This window comes from Odocoileus virginianus, chromosome 6 (genome assembly GCF_023699985.2).
Source record: "Odocoileus virginianus isolate 20LAN1187 ecotype Illinois chromosome 6, Ovbor_1.2, whole genome shotgun sequence".
NCBI lineage: Eukaryota > Metazoa > Chordata > Mammalia > Artiodactyla > Cervidae > Odocoileus > Odocoileus virginianus.
Window position 1 is genome coordinate 32853661 of NC_069679.1, and position 21736 is coordinate 32875396.

At 37.1% G+C, this 21736-nt stretch overlaps 2 protein-coding genes across 3 annotated transcripts in view; one reads left to right on the forward strand and one right to left on the reverse strand.

Annotated features, from left to right (window-relative positions):
* ATL1 (atlastin GTPase 1) overlaps nt 1–9577 on the forward strand; it is a 68788-nt gene extending 59211 nt beyond the window's left edge. Inside the window, exons 10-14 of one of the 2 annotated variants that reach the window (XM_070469104.1) lie at nt 576–632; nt 1660–1731; nt 2801–3232; nt 7345–7359; nt 9194–9577. In XM_070469104.1, coding sequence (XP_070325205.1) covers nt 576–632; nt 1660–1731; nt 2801–3232; nt 7345–7359; nt 9194–9304 — 687 coding nt within the window. In that variant the 3' untranslated portion in view covers nt 9305–9577. The remainder of the gene's footprint in view (nt 1–575; nt 633–1659; nt 1732–2800; nt 3233–7344; nt 7360–9193) is intronic. The other variant, XM_070469105.1, reaches the window with a different exon arrangement.
* A 1057-nt stretch (nt 9578–10634) lies between these two features.
* SAV1 (salvador family WW domain containing protein 1) overlaps nt 10635–21736 on the reverse strand; it is a 35772-nt gene continuing 24670 nt past the window's right edge. The window contains exon 5 of the mRNA XM_070469106.1: nt 10635–12029. Within this exon, the coding sequence (XP_070325207.1) occupies nt 11828–12029 (202 nt within the window). The 3' untranslated portion in view covers nt 10635–11827. The remainder of the gene's footprint in view (nt 12030–21736) is intronic.

Genomic DNA, 21736 nt, shown 5'->3' on the forward strand with positions numbered 1-21736 from the left:
AATGCACATATATAGTGGATTTCAGTTATCAATCTGATTTTTGGATTGATGCTCCAAGGACTAAAATAACAGTTTTTTAAATTGATGTTTTGTCATTTCAAATGTGGTTGTATACCTTCTTTGTATCTTCACCACTCTCAGCAAAAAGTGACAGGTTGTCTAAAATTTGAATTCTTGCTGTGCATAAAACACCGTGGAGGAGTGTAGAATTTTAGTAGGAGACTCAGGGCCCTTGAACAGATCTGTTCCATAAAGCTTGAGGCAGGTACAGATTTCTGTGGGTAACTGAAAACATTACTCCTAGCAGAGGGATCTGAGAAAGTTTTAAAGGAGGTAAGGTAGGTAAGCCTTTGGGAAGACTGAGATTGGCAAATGTGCGCAAAGGATTTTTCAGGAAAAGGGAACAAGAACTAATAAGAAAGAGGGAATTAAAAGTATGAGAAAGATAATATTTCCTGAAACTATCAAGATCTAATTTTTTTGAATTGTCAAGACCTTAGACCTCAGAATACAATTTAACATAGATATTGAATGGAACTACTTGAACATGAGTCTTTTTCTTTCCTATTTTTTAGGCTTATATAAAGATCTATCAAGGTGAAGAATTACCACACCCCAAATCCATGTTACAGGTATTTATTCATCAGGAGTCTTGACATTCTAAAACATTCTGTCACTAAAGCTAAGTTAAAGATATGCTCCAATCTGGCTGTCAGAAATCACCATATAAAAATGATGGAGTGATATATCAGATTATTTTTCTAATAACTACTCACTTGTGCAATGATTCATATAATCACTTTCACATACACATATAGCACCCTCACTTGTGCTGAGATGCAAGAGAGTTTTCATTCTCTTTGTACTAAATTTGTTCAGAAAAGACTCATACTGTGGTTTAGATTCATACGAGTGACAAGAAAAGTAGGTCCAGGTTTTAAACAAGTGGCCTCTACAAATAAACATTCAAGAAAGGAAAAATTCACTTTTTCCATACTTTTTAAATTTCTGAGTCTTAATGCTTCCTTTATGTTATCAGTGATACATTGTTCTATCAGTAGTAATCTTTAAAGTTGACATATTTTTATGTATGAGAACATGCGTGGTAAGTTGCTTCAGTCGTGTCCACCTCTGTATGACCCTGTGGGCTGCAGCCCACCAGGCTCCTCTGTCCATGAGATTCTCCAGGCAAGAATACCAGAGTGGGTGGCTATGCCCTCCTCAGGGGGATCTTCCTGACACAGGGATCAAACCTGTGTTTCTTATGTCTACCTGCACTGGCAGGCAGGTTCCTTACCACTAGTGCTGCCTGGGAAGGCCATTAGTATATATAAAATGTATATATTATTTCCCATGTGTCTGGATTTATAGATTCTCCCACACACACACATTTGGCGAAAGACTTAAAAATATTTTTTAGATGAATAATCTTCCAAATGAAAATTCATTTTTGAACTATGGTTTATTGAGTAAGCTATATATTATACATTTTGAAACTTTAATTTTACTAATTTTAAAAGATACAGAAGTATTTCAGCACTTTTTAAATTATCTGATGACCTTGAGTTCTTGCATATTTCTTGCACATTGTGTGTATATATGTGGAAGTTTAATAAATATGAATTCTATTTTACATCATACTTTGTACTTTGTCCAAAGGCCACAGCAGAAGCTAATAATTTAGCAGCCGTGGCAACTGCGAAGGATACATACAATAAAAAAATGGAAGAGGTAAGAATATTTCAACTCACATTTTAAATAAAATCAGTATTTCTTCCATGAACTCATTCTTTTCTTCTTCCACGTTACACTGTATACACATGCAGAAGTGGCTCTGACTTATACTTTCTCAGCCTATGTGTATCACATTTCTTTTTACTGTATTCCTAAAGTAATTTAATCAGAAAACAAGAGAACATGACGTGCAAAATTTAAATGTATTTTAAATGAATTCTCTCTATATTTCTTTTTAAAGTTCACATTGTGGGGGTGGAGGAATACAGATTTTTCCCCTGTTTATAAGATCTAAAGTAGCTAAAATAACATGATACCGTCTCCACTATACCTCCCCATATTCCACAAGTCCAGTTTCTATCTTAAGTATAAAAACCTGTTAGAAAAAAATAAACCATAAGGGCCAATATTTCTAAGTACTATATTTCCTCTTTTTACTAGTAACATTCTAAATTAGGAAGCATCTATTGATTACTGTGTATATCTATTAATGTGATGAGTTTTCTTTCCACTGAAAATGTTATAAAATCAAAATTGCACCCCAAATTGGTAGAGCCTTGGAATCAAGGGAAATATAGTATATGGTCTGGTGTTTATGACATAATTAAAGGGGAAATGGAGAGTCTCCTATGTATATTTAAATCTCAACCAAAGTTAACGGTATAGGTAATTGAGATTTCTCCTGTAACTTTTGAAAAAAAGTTGAAAAAGTGGTCTGAACATTTAACGTGTTTCCATTTAGTCTCTTGAAGAAAATACTGAATGGACTCCAAACAAAAATCAGTGAAACCTTTTCACCTTAAGGAAATTGGACTAAGTAATGGATATTCCAATCTGTGTTGAGAATAAAAATTAAGGCTTTAATATTTCACCTATAAAGTTACCAGTCCCACATATAGTCTCCCCTGATAGAAATGAAATGTGGAAAGATGTGGGTTGACAAAATAAAATGTAGGCTCCTTCTCATTATTAATGTGTTCTAACAGATTCAGCTTAAGTGCAAAATTGTGATACAGTTGCTAGTTTTACTGTGCACTGCATAAATAATACTTCCTATTCAATACAGATCTGTGGCGGTGACAAACCATTTCTGGCCCCTAATGACCTGCAGACCAAACATCTGGAGCTTAAGGAAGAATCTGTGAAGCTATTTCGAGGGGTGAAGAAGATGGGTGGGGAGGAATTTAGCCGCCGTTACTTGCAACAGTTGGAGACTGAAATAGATGAACTCTACATCCAGTATATCAAGCACAATGATAGCAAAAATATCTTCCATGCAGCTCGTACCCCAGCCACACTGTTTGTTGTCATCTTTATCACATATGTGATTGCTGGTGTGACTGGATTCATTGGTTTGGACATCATAGCTAGCCTATGCAATATGATAATGGGACTGACCCTTATCACCTTGTGCACCTGGGCATACATCCGGTACTCTGGAGAATACCGAGAGCTGGGAGCTGTAATAGACCAAGTGGCTGCAGCCTTGTGGGACCAGGTAGGAACACTGAATTCTCTTCAACTAAATGCAGCACCTATTTGAATGCTACCTGTGTTCCAGACACTATGTTAGATACTGTAAAATATAGAGGTAAACATGACTTTAAGAATTTTATAAAGAGTTTGTCAAGATGGCCAGATACAAACTATAGAAAGTTTTCCAGTCAACATCTCACTATTTTTCAAAAATACATGGATTAGGTAGTGTTTTTCTTATCCCTAAAGTGGAGAGAAAACACAATTGAGTTTTTATTTAGCTGATTGTCGCTCGGTTATTTGTTGATGACGTCACACTTAAGACCTGCCATTTGACTCTCATTGGTTTTGTTGTGCTGCGCTTGGTTGCTCAGCCGTGTCCAGCTCTTTGCGACCCCACGGACTGAAGCCCACCAGGCTCCTCTGTCCGTAGGGACTCTCCAGGCAAGAACACTGGAGTGGGTTGCCATGCCCTCCTCCAGGGGATCTTCCCAACCCAGGGACTGAACCCACGCCTCCTTCACTGTAGGCAGATTCTTTACCATCTGAGCCACCAGGAAAGCCCAAGGGTACTGGAGTGGGCAGCCTGTCCCTTCTCCAGGGGAGCTTTCTGACCCAGGAATCCAACCAGGCTCTCCTGCATTACAGGTGGATTGTTTACCAGCTGAGCTACCAGGGAAGCCCTTGGTTTTGTTCAGTTCACTTCAGTCGCTCCATTGTGTCAGACTCTTTGTGACCCCATGGACTTAAGCACAACAGGCTTCCCTGTCCATCACCAACTCCCAGAGCCTACTCAAACTCATGTCCATCGTGTTGGTGCTGCCATCCAACTATCTCACCCTCCGTCATCCCCTTCTCCTCCTGCCTTCAATCTTGCCCAGAATCAAGGTCTTTTCCAGTGAGTCGGTTCTTCCCATCAGGTGGCCAAAGTATTGGAGTTTCAGCTTCAGCATCAGTCTTTCCAATGAATATTCAGGACTGATCTCCTTTAGGATTGACTGGTTGGATCTCCTTGCAGTCCAAGGGACTTTCAAGAGTCTTCTCCAACACCACAGTTAAAAAGCATCAACTCTTCGGTGCTCAGCTTTCTTTATAGTCCAAATCTCACATCCATACATGACTACTAGAAAAACCATAGGTTTGACTAGATGGACCTTTGTTGGTAATATCTCTGCTTTTTAATATGCTGTCTAGGTTGGTCATAGCTTTTCTTCCAAGGAGCAAGTGTCTTTTAATTTCATGGCTGCAGTCACCATCTGCAGTGATTTTGGAGCCCCCCAAAATAAATTGTCACTGTTTCCATTGCTTCACCATTCATTCGCCACGAAGTGATGGGACCAGATGCCATGATCTTAGTTTTCTGAATGTTGAGTTTTAAGCCAGCTTTTTCACTGCCCTCTTTCACTCTCATCAATAGGCTCTAGTTCTTTGCTTTCTGCCATAAGGGTGCTGTCATCTGCATATCTGAAGTTATTGATATTTCTCCCAGCGATCTTGATTCCAACTTGTGCTTCATCCAGCCTGCCTTTTTGCATGATGTACTCTGCATATAAGTTAAATAAGTAGGGTGACACTATATAGCCCTGACGTACTCCTGTCCCAATTTGGAGCCAGCCTGTTGCTCCATGTCCAGTTCTAACTGTTGCTTCTTGACCTGCATAGAGATTTCTCGGGAGGCAGGTGAGGTGGTCTGGTATTCCCATCTCTTTAAGAATTTCCCACAGTTTGTTGTGATCCACACAGTCAAAGGCTTTGGTGTAGTCAATAAAGCAAAGGTAGGTGTTTTTCTGGAACTCTCCTGCTTTTTTGATGATCCAACAGATGTTTGCAATTTGACCTCTGGTTCCTTTGCCTTTTCTAAAACCAGCTTGAACATCTGGAAGTTCACAGTTCATGTACTGTTGTAGCCTGACTTGGAGAATTTTGAGCATTACTTTGCTAGTGTGTGAGATGAGTGCAATTATGCAGTAGTTAGAATATTCTTTGACATTCCCTTTCTTTGGGATTGGAATGAAAACTGACCTTTTCCAGTCCTATGGCCACTGCTGAGTTTTGCAGATTTGCTGGCATATTGAGTGCAGCAGTTTCACAGCATCATCTTAGATTGAAATAGCTCAACTAGAATTCCATCACCTCCACTAGCTTTGTTCACAGTGATGCTCCCTAAGGCTCACTTGACGTCGCATTCCAGGATGTCTGGCTCTAGGTGAGTGATCACACCATTGTGGTTATCTGGGTCATGAAAATCTTTTTTGTATAGTTCTTCTGTGTATTCTTGCCACCTCTTCTTAATATCTTCTGCTTCTGTTAGGTCCCTACCATTTCTGTCCTTTATTGTGCTCATCTTTGCATGAAATGTTCCCTTGGTATCTCTAATTTTCTTGACAAGATCTTTCCCATTTTGTTGTTTTCCTCTATTTTTTTTGCACTGATCACTGAGGAAGGCTTTCTTATCTCTCCTTGCTGTTCTTTGGAAATCTGTGCTCAAATGGCTATATCTTTCCTTTTCTCCTTTGCCTTTCACTTCTTTTCTCAGCTATTTGTGAGGCCTCATCAGACAACCATTTTGCCTTTTTGCATTTTTTTCTTGGGGATGGTCTTGATTACTGCCTCCTGTACAATGTCACGAACCTCTGTCTATAGTTCTTCGGGCGCTCTATCAGATCTAATCCCTTGAATCTATTTGTCATTTCCACTGTATAATTGTAAGGGATATGATTTAGGTCATACCTGAATGGTCTAGTGGTTTCCCCTACTTTCTTCAATTTACGTCTGAATTTGGCAATAAGGAGTTCATGGTCTGAGCCACAGTCAGCTCCCAGTCTTGTTTTTGCTGACTGTATAGATTCTCCATCTTTGGCTGCAAAGAATTTAATCATTCTGATTTTGGTATTGACCATCTGGTGACGTCCATGTGTACAGTCTTCTCTTGTGTTGTTGGAAGAGGGTTTTTGCTGTGACCAGTGCATTCTCTTGGCAAAACTGTTAGTCTGTGACCTGCTTCGTTTTGTACATTGACCTGCTTCCTTTTGTACTCCAAGGCCAAATTTGCCTGTAACTCCAGGGTAGCTCTTGACTTCCTACTTTTGCATTCCAGTTCCTTATTATGAAGAGGATATCTTTTTTGGGTGTTAGTTCTATAAGGTCTTGTAGGCCTTCATAGAACCGTTGTTAGGGGCATATATAAATGTCCATCTGAAGTCGTATCACTGTCTCTTTTAGTAAAACCCCTCAACACAGTATCTGATTACTTCAGATTGTCTCTTTGAACTATTCATTTGTACCAGGCCCTAAAATGTGTCCAGGTCAACCTCTGGATCAGCTGCTTCTGGATCAGTTGTCCTTTATGGTTCAACTAACCAACCCAGGGTCACCATGGTCTGCTATTCAAATAATTGATTATGGACAGGGGAAACAATTATAACATGCCAGAATAAAAATCATCTCACCTTTCATCCTGGAAGTGTCTTCAATTACCGCATGAAAATTTGGGGGAATTTAGTGAAACTAAAGTTGAGACTTTAATAAAATTTTGGAGTTAAGACTTGTGAATATTTATAGTCTGCAGGTAGCAAGTAATAGCTACAGTTCTCTCAGCACTGAGTATGTTTATACTTTTTAAAACCAAATTGTAACTGATGGATTTGCCATGTGTCTTTGGAGAATCTAGTTGAGATATATACTGATAAATGATAGCACTACTGGAAAAGAATTAATGTAACTGGATCCTCTGAGCCACTGCCTCAAAAAGCCCCTCAACCTCAAAAGATGAAGAGGGGCTATTTGTGGTAAATCCCAAAGCCCTCCTGGAATTTGATGCTGAAACCTGTGATGAATACAGAAGTGGGTTCTTCAGAAGATTCTGATTAAATATGTAATCTAAATCAAAGAAGTCTGCAGGGTGTATGTTCTAAATATTTTTAACTGGAAGTAACGGCTTTACCAAGTTGTGCTGGGTTCTGCCATACATCAACATGAATCAGCTGTAGGTATACACATGTCCCTTCCCTCAAGGTGTATTTGTTCTTAAATGCTCACAAATTACTAATATAAATAAGGTTGATTATCATAGTGCTATTAATGAAGCAGGATATATACTTCTCTTTTCTCCCCTTTAATCTGCCTTTACCACAGGGAAGTACAAATGAGGTAAGTTAAATCTTTCTTAAATTAAGAGCTACTCGTATATTTATAAACATTATGATTGTCTTATTTTACAAACCAACTAGTCATTAAAGGATGTCTCAATGTAGATAAGTTTTAAAATATTTAATTTACTCTGAACATATTATTTTATCTGCATATGAAACACAAGAATTGATTATCATGAATATTTTATTTCTGAATGTTTAGAAATTTTCAAAAATCTTAAGCTCTAACATTGGACATTTTGTTCTACTGCAGAATGAAACAAGTAGTTATGAAAATCTTGAGGAAACTTAACTAATGCAGAGTCAATTAGTTACAGGAGCTACAACCTTTAGAAGTGATTTTCAACTTTGGCTTCTGAATGAGTTATCTGTACCACTTTAAGCAGGTTTCAGGCCAGTATGTAGAGTAACTAACTTTCTTGGCATACCTTGGACCTGACCTGTAAATTAGTGTTCATTTCTCCCACTGCACATGTGTAGAAAGTCTGTATCTGAGGAAGAATCTAAGTTTCTAAGAAGGAATCATTTTCACATAAGAAAAGTTATTTCTGTGGAATCATTACTTTCAGAAAGCAAAACTGATCTTCAGCAACTACAGTGACAGTACATAATTCTTCCCTTGGTTTCTGCTGTTTTATATATAACTAGATTATGTCTGCCAATCAGATACCAAGTATATATTTAATATTTATAAGTCAACAAGGATTTTATGTAAAATTCAGTAAAATGAATTTACTAAAACAGTAAAAATAAATTTCAACTTTGTAAATCAAATCTTAAGAAAAAGGAACTTTTAAGAAAACATGGATTAAATTGAATGTATTAGAATCAGAATAGAACTAAGGTGTCAGTATGCATTTGTAAATTGATCATGGTATAATTCAGACTTAAGAAAATAGCCATATAGACTCAAAAAGATAAAAATGAATGGAATTTCCTGGAAATTCTGTTTAAGGATATCAAGCTTTTATCCAGCCTTTAAAAATACTCAGACTTTTTAAATACTCTAGAATACATCAGATAAATTGGTCTTAACTGAGTGTTCATTATGTGAAAGTCAGAGGAGGTAATGAATTTTAGATACTAGCTGAGGGGTTAAAAAAAATATTTATGGACACTTCAGAAAGCAGTATGTAAACATTTTTATGATTCAAATACTGTTACACAGACAAATAACAACGACAGGTAGTTTTAATGAAGAAAGACTTTCTAAGGTAATGTTTCTGAATAAAGGTTTTGTAAGCTATGAACTAATTAGTGGAAGCAAGGAAAGAGAGCATATTTGAGAAAGCCCATGTGGTGGGGAAGGGGTAACACATGTGCTTATTTGCATGACCATATCAGGAAATTATGGAGAATAAAAAGTGGTCCCTTTCTGAAAAACCTATCAGGAAGGTCCAATAGCAAGTGTTCTACCTGTGTATAATAAATTTGCTATTGGCAATCACAAGTTATGAGCTCCTATAATTCCTCTAAAACTAATAATATTCACAATATGAGTTTTCCACATCCGTGGGGCATAGTGAGTTAGGAAGCTCTAATCCAAAAGGTGGGAACAGTAAAAGAAAATGCAGTCCGAGGATAGAACATTTACCATAGAGATCAACCCACAGAAGTAGTAATATCAACACACTAGAGAGTTGAAAATACTTTTGACTGCTGAGATACTAGTTATCAGTATATATGTTATACAGATTACTAAGGATTCCAAATTTAGCATGCTGAATTGTATATAGTACCATAAATTACACTAAAAGGAAAAAGTTTTTATCTGTGTATTTAATAAGATGTTTTATCATTTTTAAAAATAATCTTGATTATTTTATTTCTAGGCTTTATACAAGCTTTACAGTGCGGCAGCAACCCACAGACATCTGTATCATCAAGCGTTTCCTGCACCAAAGTCAGAATCTACTGAACAATCAGAAAAGAAGAAAATGTAACCCCAAATTTAAAAAATACAGGTGCATGACCAAATTGTCAATTAAATATTGTTTTATGTTTCCATGCACACATACAAAGTGCTTCCATCAGAACAGAGTAAAATACCAAGCACCTATGAAGAGTGCACAACAGCTTAGTTCTTTTGCTTCAGTGTTTAATAAGCAGATATATGTATGCATGGTTATATCATTTGTTAACATGTATGGTTTCTTGATTTTGTCTTCAAATATGCTATTATAATTTAAAGAATTTGTCTATTTATGATAACAGTACATGTGTTCTGCTTGAATTTACTAAATACTACTACTGGGTTATAGTTAAACCATGTAGTAATATTACTCCACATTTAGATATGCTCATTTAATTTCTACAGAAGAATTTTAAAATTATTTCACATAGGCATTTGTTAAAACATAGCTAAATAGGCTTGATTCAACCTATACCATCTTACATATACCATTAGCTTTTATTATAAAAGACATCTAAGAGAGCTTTTCAGTTGCTTTATCAGAAACTATATATTGCTTCTTTTATATTATTGTTTAATATAGAATATAAACCTCTTGATCAAAAATGCACAAAAAAAATCACTTTGTATATGTATTTGAGTTTCACTGCATTGTATATTTTTTCATTTGGTACACAAAGATATGTATTCATCATAGGTTTATTCTTTTAACATGTGAACTATTATTAAAGTTTACTCTGGTTCCTAAGATTAAAAACAACTGAATTTGGAAATGTTTGGGAGGTGCTGATACAGAAGAGGAAAGTTTCTGTTTTTTAAATTCAAAATGCATTTTCTTTAATATTGACACCATTACAGATTTAGCTTTTCATTTTAACATATGTATGCTGATCCCTTTTAGGTACCTTCCAGTTCTTTTAAACCAGTGATTCTACATTGTATTTCTAATTACTAAAATCTGTAGTGGAATTTCATTGAACATACTTTTTAGAGGATAAAAATGTGCAGTAATGGAAAAAAAAAAAGTAATGCCTCTTATCCAGAAGCTCTAAAACAGAGTAATTTATAACTTTCTTAGAAAAAGTAAGCTTTAGTTAAATGAAATGGTAATATTAAAGAAAGAATAAACAATGATTAAGATGGAAAAGTATGTCAGAGTTCATAAGATATATAAGCTCACATCTTAGCAAAGTTTGATCACATGGCCTGTGAAATAACTTTTCCCACTGATAAAATTCCACTGGCCTATTTTCATTTTGGATACCCCTTTCATTCTGCTTCCTCTGCCTATGGGCCTGCTGAATGGAAAAGTAGAATATTTATAAGCATTATGTATAAAACATGGACTCAAATACAACACATTTAGTTTCCACAAAAATATATTTAATAAGCTTGTTATATAAAATCAAACAACTAACATTTTCAACATTTTATCAATAACTCATATTCACCAATATCTAACTAGGAGTACTTTATATTTTGAAAGATTACCTAAACTAAAAAATTATTTACATATTTACAACACATGTAAATATAAATGAACAGCTATTTCAGCAAGTGCTGAAATTCACAGAATTGTAGAGATTTATAGGCTAGCTGTGCCATAAATTTGCCTGCAGTCAAATGTACTGTGCTAGTTATGAACAGTGTCTTAATAACTACTAAACCAAAAGGAAAATAAGTTGGGAGGAAAATGCCAGGTTTTAAACTTCTGTGACAAACTTGGAAGATAAAAAATACGTAAAGTCAATTTAATGACCAAGATTTCTTAATGAATCCCTGATTGTCATTTTTGGCAGCTCAACCCAGTCGTTTAGGATGGCAACGTGCTGTGCTGCTGGGAAGTGACCTCAGTCTCATCAGAACCATGTTGCTAAGTGCCATAAGAGCCCTGGCCCAAAGGAAGGAAGTAACGTTAGCAACCCTTGAGTGCTGTACACAACGTCCCCACACAGGCTGGAGCCTTTTACCTAAATTTATTCCTGAAATATTACAGGCCCTTCACCCTTTCAACACCAAAAAAATACTTTTCCAACATGTTTTAAAACAGTTCTTTACATTTGGGGGCAGGGAGGAGGAGTAACCCTATATATTATATATAAAAATGTATCACAATAAAGGTTCCAAGTCGTTTTGTTTTGAACTACACAAGGTAATATTTAAACCATCCAATTCCAGACAATATTCCACATTACAGCAGTAAACGCTTTTTAAATACTGCATACGTTATCTCTTTCTCTGTTTTTTTACTACTATTGTGACAGTTTACCAACTGATCATTTATCTGGTTAAATGACATTTGTCTCCATCAAGAATATGCAAAGCAGTTTTCAGATATACAGCATTTAGAGTGTCACTGTTGGCCCTTAAAATGATAAACTCATTTTTTTCTCAATAAAATAATATTTTTAATAACAAAATACATGTAAAATTAGAATTTTATAATTTCCAAAAAGTAAGCTGCCTTTATTAACCAAAGTATTTGCAGTTTTTTAATCTGTGAAAATAGTTTAAAGCCCTTATAAAACTTAAATTTTGTTTTTAAAAAATTAACTTAAAAATTCTTGCCATGTTGCTGGGCATACCACTGCTGTCTCTGCTTACGATTTTCCAACTCCGTGAGAAGAGCCTGTCTGTAGGCTTCATACATTTTAACAATCTGTTCCAGTTCTTTCATGAAAAGTAACTTTAGCATTCCCTGGTATGTGTCCAGGTCAGCCAGCTGAAAGAGTTCCCACTTCAGAATGTGGTCATATCTGTTTTAAAACACAAGCAGACATATGTTCACACCATACACATAAATATATATTTATATTAGTAAATTGGTCTATTTTATAAGTATCAACTTTATTATAATTAATAAACCATAAACTTCAATTTAAAATAACCAAGTTATTATCTGCTAGTTAAATACACTACTTTTTAGGAAGAGGAAAAATCTGCTATTATTACTTCATTTCAATTTCAATTTAAAAATACCTATTTTGTTCATCTTATATATCAGTTATTCTAATATTAACACTAGGTAATAGTGAACACCGATTTCAAATCACTGTGGTTCTGTAATTTTAAAGAACACATTTCATGCTGTTCATAAGTTCATCCAAAGTTAACTGTCAGGAAGGTAAGAATACTTTAGACCACACTGTCCCTCAAAGAACATACAAAAAAACAGGGAAGATCATTTGTGTCATTAGTGTTGATAAAGCTTTTTGAGGTATACTGTTCACTATAGCAAACAAGGAACTAAGCAGGTAAACAAATGAAAAGGAACCATCATTTGTGGGCTGCATAATCCTGAGGCTGAGTATATACTATTACAAACAACAACAACAAAAACAGAAAAACTCAAGCCAAAAGGAAAGAACAGGTCTTTTCAGAATGAGAATAAACAGACTGTAGAAGACTGCAAGATATGGGAATGGACTCATGTAAGTTTACATGTATATACATTTCAGAAGGCTTTCAGTCCCTTTTCAATGGTAAGTACATCACATACTGAGATGAAGTATACAACAGTCTACTAAAGTGGAAATTTACACTTTGCATTGAAAGGGACCTGAAGACAGCATTCTAATCCAATCATTTTATTTTATGGATGAAACCTAAAGAGGTGTGTGTGTGTATATATATATTGCAAAACTGTTCAGTGACTAAAAGATCAGAAAGGTAGAAAACTATAGGGACCAAGATGTATGAGAGTAATAGTTCTGAATGATTAATACCTATTAAGACTAGAAAAAGAACTTGAACTAGAGCAAGGCATATACCTATATATTATGTTTCTCAAATCATATGGCAAAACAGACATAATAGGAAGAACTTTAACTGTAAATTATAGTAAATTTATTCTTAATAATTTATAATATTTCCTACCCAATGATTCCTTGGTAACTAATTTATCATCTTATTCCAAGGGGATCATGTAGTATTTTTTTTAAAAAGGGAAACAGCAAACAAATGTAGAGCAGCCACTATGAGCCACATACTGTGCTTGGCATATTGACATGCATTTCTGTGCAACTTGGGTATGTGTACCAGAATACCAGAAGCACAAAATCACAAGGTAAATATAGTTTGGACCCCAAATTTATTCATTCAATTACTTAATGAGTACTGCAAATTTACTAACAGATAAACTTAGCAGAAAGCTTTACATTCTCTTTAGAGGGAAACTCCAACTATTTGTCAAACTGGAAGACATACTACAAAAAATACTAAGTCTCCATGAAGAAACAGTTGTAAGGTGTTTCCTAGAACCTCTGCCATTCAGGTATCTTAAGATTTTACGTATTTGTTTGAAACAAATTCATAATTCCTAACAACAACAACACAAACCCTTAATCTCCTTCAGTCTGAATTTCATAGCTAAGGGGCATTTCAGCAATGTCTACTGATTCAAGATGCTAAAATTTATGCCAGGTGAACTATAAGCATGTTAAAGCTCATTTATCATCTGGATACTTTATAGCAAGAAAAAGAAGGGAGAAGAATAAATATAGTAATATTAGAAAATATCAAACTTGTTTTTAAGACATGTTTGGGCTTCCCTGGTGGCTCAGTGGTAAAGGACCCACCTGCCAATGGAGGCGATGTGGGTTTGATCCCTGGGTTGGGAAGATCCCCTGGAGAAGGAAACTGCAACCCACTTAACTACTCTTGTCTAGGAAATCCAATGGACAGAAGAGCCAGGCAGGCTATAGTCTATGGGAGTCGTAAAAGAGTCAGACCCAATTCTGCAACTGAACAACATCATTCGGTATACACATTCAAGTTTTAAAAAGAAAAAAGCTTCAGATAACTTTCTGACTTCCCAATCATAGCATTTCGCATCAAGAATTAGATTTTGTATAGAAGCAAGAAAATCAGAGTATTTAGTGAAAATACTCTGGGAAGAGGAAAAAGCACTCTAAGGAAAACTATAAATGATAAAAGTATGCAATCTGTTAATTTCCATTCCAAATCCTTGCCCCTGCTATTTCTGTATAGTGACTTCCCTTCTGCCTATGCCCACTATTTTTTAAAGAAAACAAAACAAACAAACAAAAAAAATGTATGTAATTCCCATTCTTCTTAATAAGCCAAATAACCTGCTTCAGTTTAACTTTTGGCCACTATATACAGGTAAATCATTCAGAAAATAGGATGTAAACTACTCCAATATCCTTTTCTTTTGGTATATTTTACCTACATCAGTATTCTATTCAAACAGTACTATAAATAACCTATATACACAAACAGCAATTGCTGTAATGCTACCAAAAAACCTTGTTCACACTCCAGTGGATGCTGCCTTCAAGAGCCCAAAAAGTACTGCTATTCCCAGCCCCAGGTTATCATATGTAGCCCAAGTTCCCTGTGCCGGTCTTATGTAACAGTATGCCCACTCTTCCTTTCCTCCTATACCCAGAAGTAAGTCAACAGTTATACTGCAGGATCATAGACACAGGAATAAAATAGAGTCTGTGCCACAAACTATTGGGGACCGGGGGGGGGGGGGGGGGGGCGGGGAGCAGGGGGGGGGCAGGGGGGCGGGGGCATGTGAGGAATAATGGAAAGTAAACATGTTCCTGATGTTCTTTTTCCTGTTAAAGAGTAAATCTTTTAATATTCTCCTATAGTTCAACTTGCTGACAATTACATGATACATTACAGACTTCTATGACCAAACTTAGAAACTTAATATTCTAATTATTTATTTGTTTTAGTAAAGTTATCTGTTTTAAGCCAGTTCTAGAAGTATATACAAACATTACTTTGGTAAGTTACTGCTAGAGATAGAATTAAAGCACTTTAGAAAGCTGTATGATGTCCATTGTTCGGTAAACAAGAAGAAGAAACAAGCTAATTTTTTGGCTAAAACCTCTTGGATGAGATAAGTAATTGATTCTCTATTATCTAATTCATAGATAACAGCTCATCTTTTGTTGACAGACAATATTAAGCACTTCTAATCCTCTTCAGAAACAAAAATTTAGTATCAACTAAAAGGTTTCTAGACCTCTTGTTTTAAGCAGTAAAGGAGTACTTTCTCCTTTACTGCTTACACAGGACTTAAACTCTTCTCACTGGCCCATTCTGATCTATTTAGAAAAAACTGAAGTGGTTAATTTCCTACATATATAGCTAGTTCAAAGAACCAGAGTTGAAAGAAACTATAACCTTTGGAAGTCTTTTTTTCCCCTTTTTTTCATAAGAACCAAAGCATTCCATTTAAGTACTATCTTTTTCCCCTCAAAAGGAAAGCTTTTTAGTTATTTCTAACAATTGCTATAGAGTAGAAAATACAATATAGAAAAAGAGTAACCCTGCTCAATCTTATCAACTCCCAGAAACAACAAAGGTCAACAGGCACATATTCTTCCAAACTTATGGAAACAGAAATGTATGTACACGTTATATATGACTTAGGATCGGCATATAAACAAAGGCTATACACATCAGTATATCAAGTGCTATCAAGACTGAAAGAAGGGAAAAAGGGAAGACAAGTCTGCTATCTCTCCTCATCCCATTCCTACATTATATGGATTATAAGATAAAGAGGCTTCTGGAGGTGAGCTCAGACACCAAACCTTGCTTAACTTCTATGGATTAATGTCTACAGAATTTCAAATCAATTAAAAACCAGACTTCTGACAAACACTGTTTATACTTTGTAGAATAATATCTATAATTAGAACCTATTTAAAAATTACACTTAACAAGGCTTAAATTTGACTTACGGAGGAAAAAACTGATCCTTTTAGACCACAACCTTCAAATATCATCTTACCTCTCTGCATGAGGCCACAGATCAACAGCCATGAATTTACAGACTGAGAAGATGGAAATGGATGTAAGGGAATGTTTATGTTGACCAAGAATAAATAATTCATAGTAAATGACCACCCCAACCATTAACACTGAAGAAGCTGAAGGTGAATAGTTCTATGAAGACCTACAAGACCTTCTAGAAATAACACCAAAAAAGATGTCCTTTTCATTATAGGGGACTGGAATGCAAAAGTAGGAAGTCAAGAAACTCCTGGAGTAACTCCAAGGCAAATTTGGCCTTGGAGTACAGAATGAAACAGCACAAAGGCTAATAAGAGTTCTGCCAAGAGAACACACTGGTCATAGCAAACACCCTCTTCCAACAACACAGAAGACTCTACACATGGACATCACCAGATGGTCGACACCAAAATCAGACTGATTATATTCTTGGCACCCAAAGATGAAGAAGCTCTATACAGTCAGCAAAAACAAGACTGGGAGCTGACTGTGGCTCAGATTCATGAACTCCTTTTTGCCAAATTCAGACGTAAATTGAAGAAAGTAGGGAAAACCACTAGACCATTCAGGTATGACCTAAATTAAATCTCTTGTGATTATACAGTGGAAGTGAGAAATAGATTTAAGGGACTAGATCTGATAAGAGTGCCTGATGAGCTATGGATGGAGGTTCGTGACATTGTACAGGGCACAGGAATCAAGACCATCCCTGAAAAAAAGAAATGCAAAAAAGCAAAATGGTTGTCTCCAGAGAAGGCCTTACAAATAGCTATGAAAAGAAGAGAAGCGAAAAGCAAAGGGGGAAAAGGAAAGATAAACCCATTTGAATGCAGAGTTCCAAAGAACAGCAAGGAGAAATAAGAAAGCCTTCCTCAGTGATCAATGCAAAGAAATAGAGGAAAACAATAGAATGGGAAAGACTAGAGATCTTTTCAAGAAAATTAGAGATACCAAGGAAATATTTTATGCAAAGATGGGCTCAATAAAAGACAGAAATGGGGGGGAGGAGCCAAGATGGCGGAGGAATAGGACGGGGAGACCACTTTCTCTCCTACAAATTCATCGTAAGAACATTTGAACGCTGAGCAAATTTCACAAAACAACTTCTGATCGCTAGCAGAGGACATCAGGCGCCCAGAAAGGCAGCCCATTGTCTTCGAAGGGAGGTAGGACAAAATATAAACGATAATAAGGGAGTCAAAAGAGCTACGGACGGAGACCCGTCCCGGGAAGGGAGTCTTAATAGAGGAAGTTTCCAATCACCAGGAAACCCTCTCACTGGCGGGACTGGGGGGAAGTTTTCGGCATTCTAACTGGGAGGAAAAATTAAACAAGGCCCACAGATTAAGTGCCTAAAAGCAACTCCCAGCAGAAAAGTACCCCAGACGCCCGTACCTGCCAGCAACATGCGGGGCGGAACGGAGAGGAGCGGGCGGCATTGCTTAAGGGTAAGGACCGGCCCGAAGACCCTAAGAGCAATCGGAGGGAGCTTTTTTAAACTGTGGGATAGCAAGGGTCAAAATTAACTGGCCCGAACACACTGCCGGTGGTTCGCAAAACAAAGGGACTGAGAATCTCCAGAGAAGAGCCGGCCCATCCCCGCTGGAGGTAGGAGGCAGGGGGAAGGGGAAAAGGGCAAACTCAGCCCCTGAGAAGCCACCCCCTCCCACACTGCAAACAGGCCCCCGGTTCTTATCTAAAGACTTCCTGAGACCCGACTGGCGGTGCGCGCTGGGGCCGCGGAGGGAAAAAGCGCGCCGTACTCGGGGAGATTGCGCCCAAGCCTCTGGCTGCCTGAGCCGCTCGCCGCGGAGGGAAAAGGCGTGCTGCACCTGGGGAGATTGCGCCCAAGCCTCTGGCCGCCTGAACCGCTCAGGCCGGGGAAGGCACAAAACGCAGGAGCAACCGAATCTGTGCTTTTGTGGAGTACCCGAAAACTGGAACCGCACTCAACGCAGGGCCCGCTCCATATAGAGCAGCCGGGAGCCTGAGCAGTGTAGACGGCGAAAGCACTGACACCCGTGAGTGGGGCAAACCCAGTGTGACCGGAACACGGTGAGTGCTATCCACACAGAGCGGTATCTGTCTGCAGTGCCCCGCCCTCCCCGTAGCAGGACTGAACTGAACTAGCGAACCTAAATAAGAGATCACCTCCGCCCGCCTGTGTCAGGGCGGAAATTAGACACCAAAGAGACGGCAAACAGAAGCCAAATAAACAAAGGGAACCGCTTCAGGAAGGACCGGTGCAACAGATTAAAATCCCTGAAGGTAACACCGACTACACGGGAAGGGGCCTACAGATATCGAGAAGTGTAAGCTGGAAAGAGGAGCTATCTGAAATTGAACTGAACCTACGCTGACCGCAACAACTCCAGAGAAATTCCTAGATATATATGTACATATATTTTTTTTAATTTAAAAAAAAAAATTTTTTTTTTTTTTAAAAATATTTTTTCTCTTTTATTTTCTTTTAAGATTCCCTATTACTCCCCCATTACTCCTCAACTTTCATTTTCATATATTTTTACGATTTTTTTAATTAGGAAAAAAAAATTTTTCTTTTTTTTTTTCTTTTTCTTGTTTTTCTCTCCTATTTTCTTTTAAAGTCCTCTAATACTCCTCTATTATTCCTTAACTTTCATTTTCATTTCACTATAACCTTGCCAAAAAAAAAAAAAAGAGAGAGAGAGAAAACCTATTTTTAAACCAAACTTCACATACAGTTCTAAATTTTTTTGTGTGTTTTTGTTTTTAAATATTGTATTTCAAAGAGTCTAACCTCTACACTAGATTTTCAATCTTTGTTTTTCAGTAGTTTGTGATATAAATTTTGGTCATTTAAGAATCCAATATTCAGTTCCCATTTCTATCCAGGAGTGTGGTGATACTCTCCCACTTTTGACTCTCTGTTTTCTACCTCAGAACACCTCTATTTCCTCCATTTCCCTTCTCTTCCCAGTCCAACTCTGTGAATCTTTGTGGGTGTCTGGGCTACGGAGAACACTTTGGGAACAGATAACTGCGTAGATCTGTCCCTCTCCTCTTGAGTCCCCTTTTTCTCCTCCTGCTCACCTCTATCTCCTTCCTCCCTCTCCTATTCTTCATATAACTCTGTGAACCTCTCTGGTTGTCTCTCACGGTGGAGAATCTTTTCACCACTAACCTAGAAGTTTTATTATCAGTGCTGTATAGTTGGAGAAGTCTTGAGACTATTGGAAGAATAAAACTGAAATCCAGAGGCAGGAGACTTAAGCCCAAATCCTGAGAAAACCAGAGAACTCCTGACTACACGGAACATTAAGGAATAAGAGACCATCCAAAAGCCTCCATACCTACACCAAAACCAACCACCACCCAAGAGCCAATAAGCTCCAGAACAATACATACCATGCAAATTCTTTAGCAACGCAGGAACATAGACCTGAGTGCCAACGTACAGGCTGTCCAAAGTCACATCTAACACACAGACCCATCGCAAAACTCATTACTGGACACTCCATTGCACTCCAGAGAGAAGAAATCCAATTCCACGCACCAGAACGCTGACACAAGCTTCCCTAACCAGGAAACCTTGACAAACCAATCGTCCAACCCCACCCACTGGGTGAAACCTCCACAATAAAAAGGAACATCAGACCACAAGAATACAGAAAAAGCCCATTCCAGACACAGCAATCTAAACAAGATGAAAGGGCAGAGAAATATCCAACAGCTAAAGGAACATGAAAAAAGCCCACCAAGTCAAACAAAAGAGGAGGAAATAGGGAATCTACCTGTAAAAAAGAATTTAGAATAATGATAATAAAAATGATCCAAAATCTTGAAAACAAAATGGAGTTACAGATAAGCAGCCTGGAGACAAAGATTGAGAAGATGCAAGAAAGGTTTAACAAGGACCTAGAAGAAATTAAAAAAAAGTCAATTAAAAATTAATAATGAAATAAATGAGATCAAAAACACTCTGGAGGGAACCATGAGTAGAATAACAGAGACAGAAGATAGGATAAGTGAGTTAGAAGATAAAATGGTGGAAATAAATGAAGCAGAGAGGAAAAAAGAAAAAAGAACCAAAAAAATGAGGACAACCTCAGGGACCTCTGGGACAATGTGAAACGCCCCAACATTCGAATCATAGGAGTCCCAGAAGAAGAAGACAAAAAGAAAGGCCATGAGAAGATACTCGAGGAGATAATAGCTGAAAACTTCCCTAAAATGGGGAAGGAAATAGCCAACCAAGTCCAAGAAACGCAGAGAGTCCCAAACAGGATAAACCCAAGGCGAAACACCCCAAGACACATATTAATCAAATTAACAAAGATCAAACACAAAGAACAAATATTAAAAGCAGCAAGGGAGAAACAACAAATAACACACAAAGGGATTCCCATAAGGATAACAGCTGATCTATCAATAGAAACCCTGCAGGCCAGAAGGGAATGGCAGGACATACTTAAAGTAATGAAAGAGAATAACCTACAACCTAGATTACTCTACCCAGCAAGGATCTCATTCAGATATGAAGGAGAACTCAAAAGCTTTACAGACAAGCAAAAGCTGAGAGAATTCAGCACCACCAAACCAGCTCTTCAACAAATACTAAAGGATCTTCTCTAGACAGGAAACACAGAAAGGTGGTATAAACGTGAACCCCAAACAACAAAATAAATGGCAACGGGACCATACCTATCAATAATTACCTTAAATGTAAATGGGTTGAATGCCCCAACCAAAAGACAAAGGCTGGCTGAATGGATACAAAAGCAAGACCCCTATATATGCTGTCTACAAGAGACCCACCTCAAAGCAAGGGACACATACAGACTAAAAGTGAAGGGCTGGAAAAAAATATTTACGCAAACGGAGACAAAAAGAAAGCAGGAGTCGCAATACTCATATCAGATAAAATAGACTTTCAAATAAAGGCTGTGAAAAGAGACAAAGAAGGACACTACATAATGATCAAAGGATCAATCCAAGAAGAAGATATAACAATTATAAATATATATGCACCCAACATAGGAGCACCGCAATATGTAAGGCAAAAGCTAACGAGTATGAAAAAGGAAATTAATAGTAACACAATAATAGTGGGAGACTTTAATACCCCACTCACAACTATGGATAGATCAACTAAACAGAAAATTAACAAGGAAACGCAAACTTTAAATGACACAATGGACCAGCTAGACCTAATTGATATCTATAGGACATTTCACCCCAAAACAATCAACTTCACCTTTTTCTCAAGTGCACACGGAACCTTCTCCAGAATAGATCACATCCTGGGCCATAAGTCTAGTCTTGGTAAATTAAAAAAAAATTGAAATGATTCCAGTCATCTTTTCTGACTACAGTGCAGTAAGATTAGATCTCAATTACAGGAAAATAATTATTAAAAATTCAAACATATGGAGGCTAAACAACACGCTTCTGAATAACCAACAAATCATAGAAGAAATAAAAAAACAAATCAAAATATGCATAGAAATGAATGAAAATGAAAACACAACAACCCAAAACCTATGGGACACTGTAAAAGCAGTGCTAAGGAGAAGGTTCATAGCATTACAGGCTTACCTCAAAAAACAAGAAAGAAGTCAAATAAATAACCTAACTCTACACCTAAAGCAACTAGAGAAGGAAGAAATGAAGAACCCCAGGATTAGTAGAAGGAAAGAAATCTTAA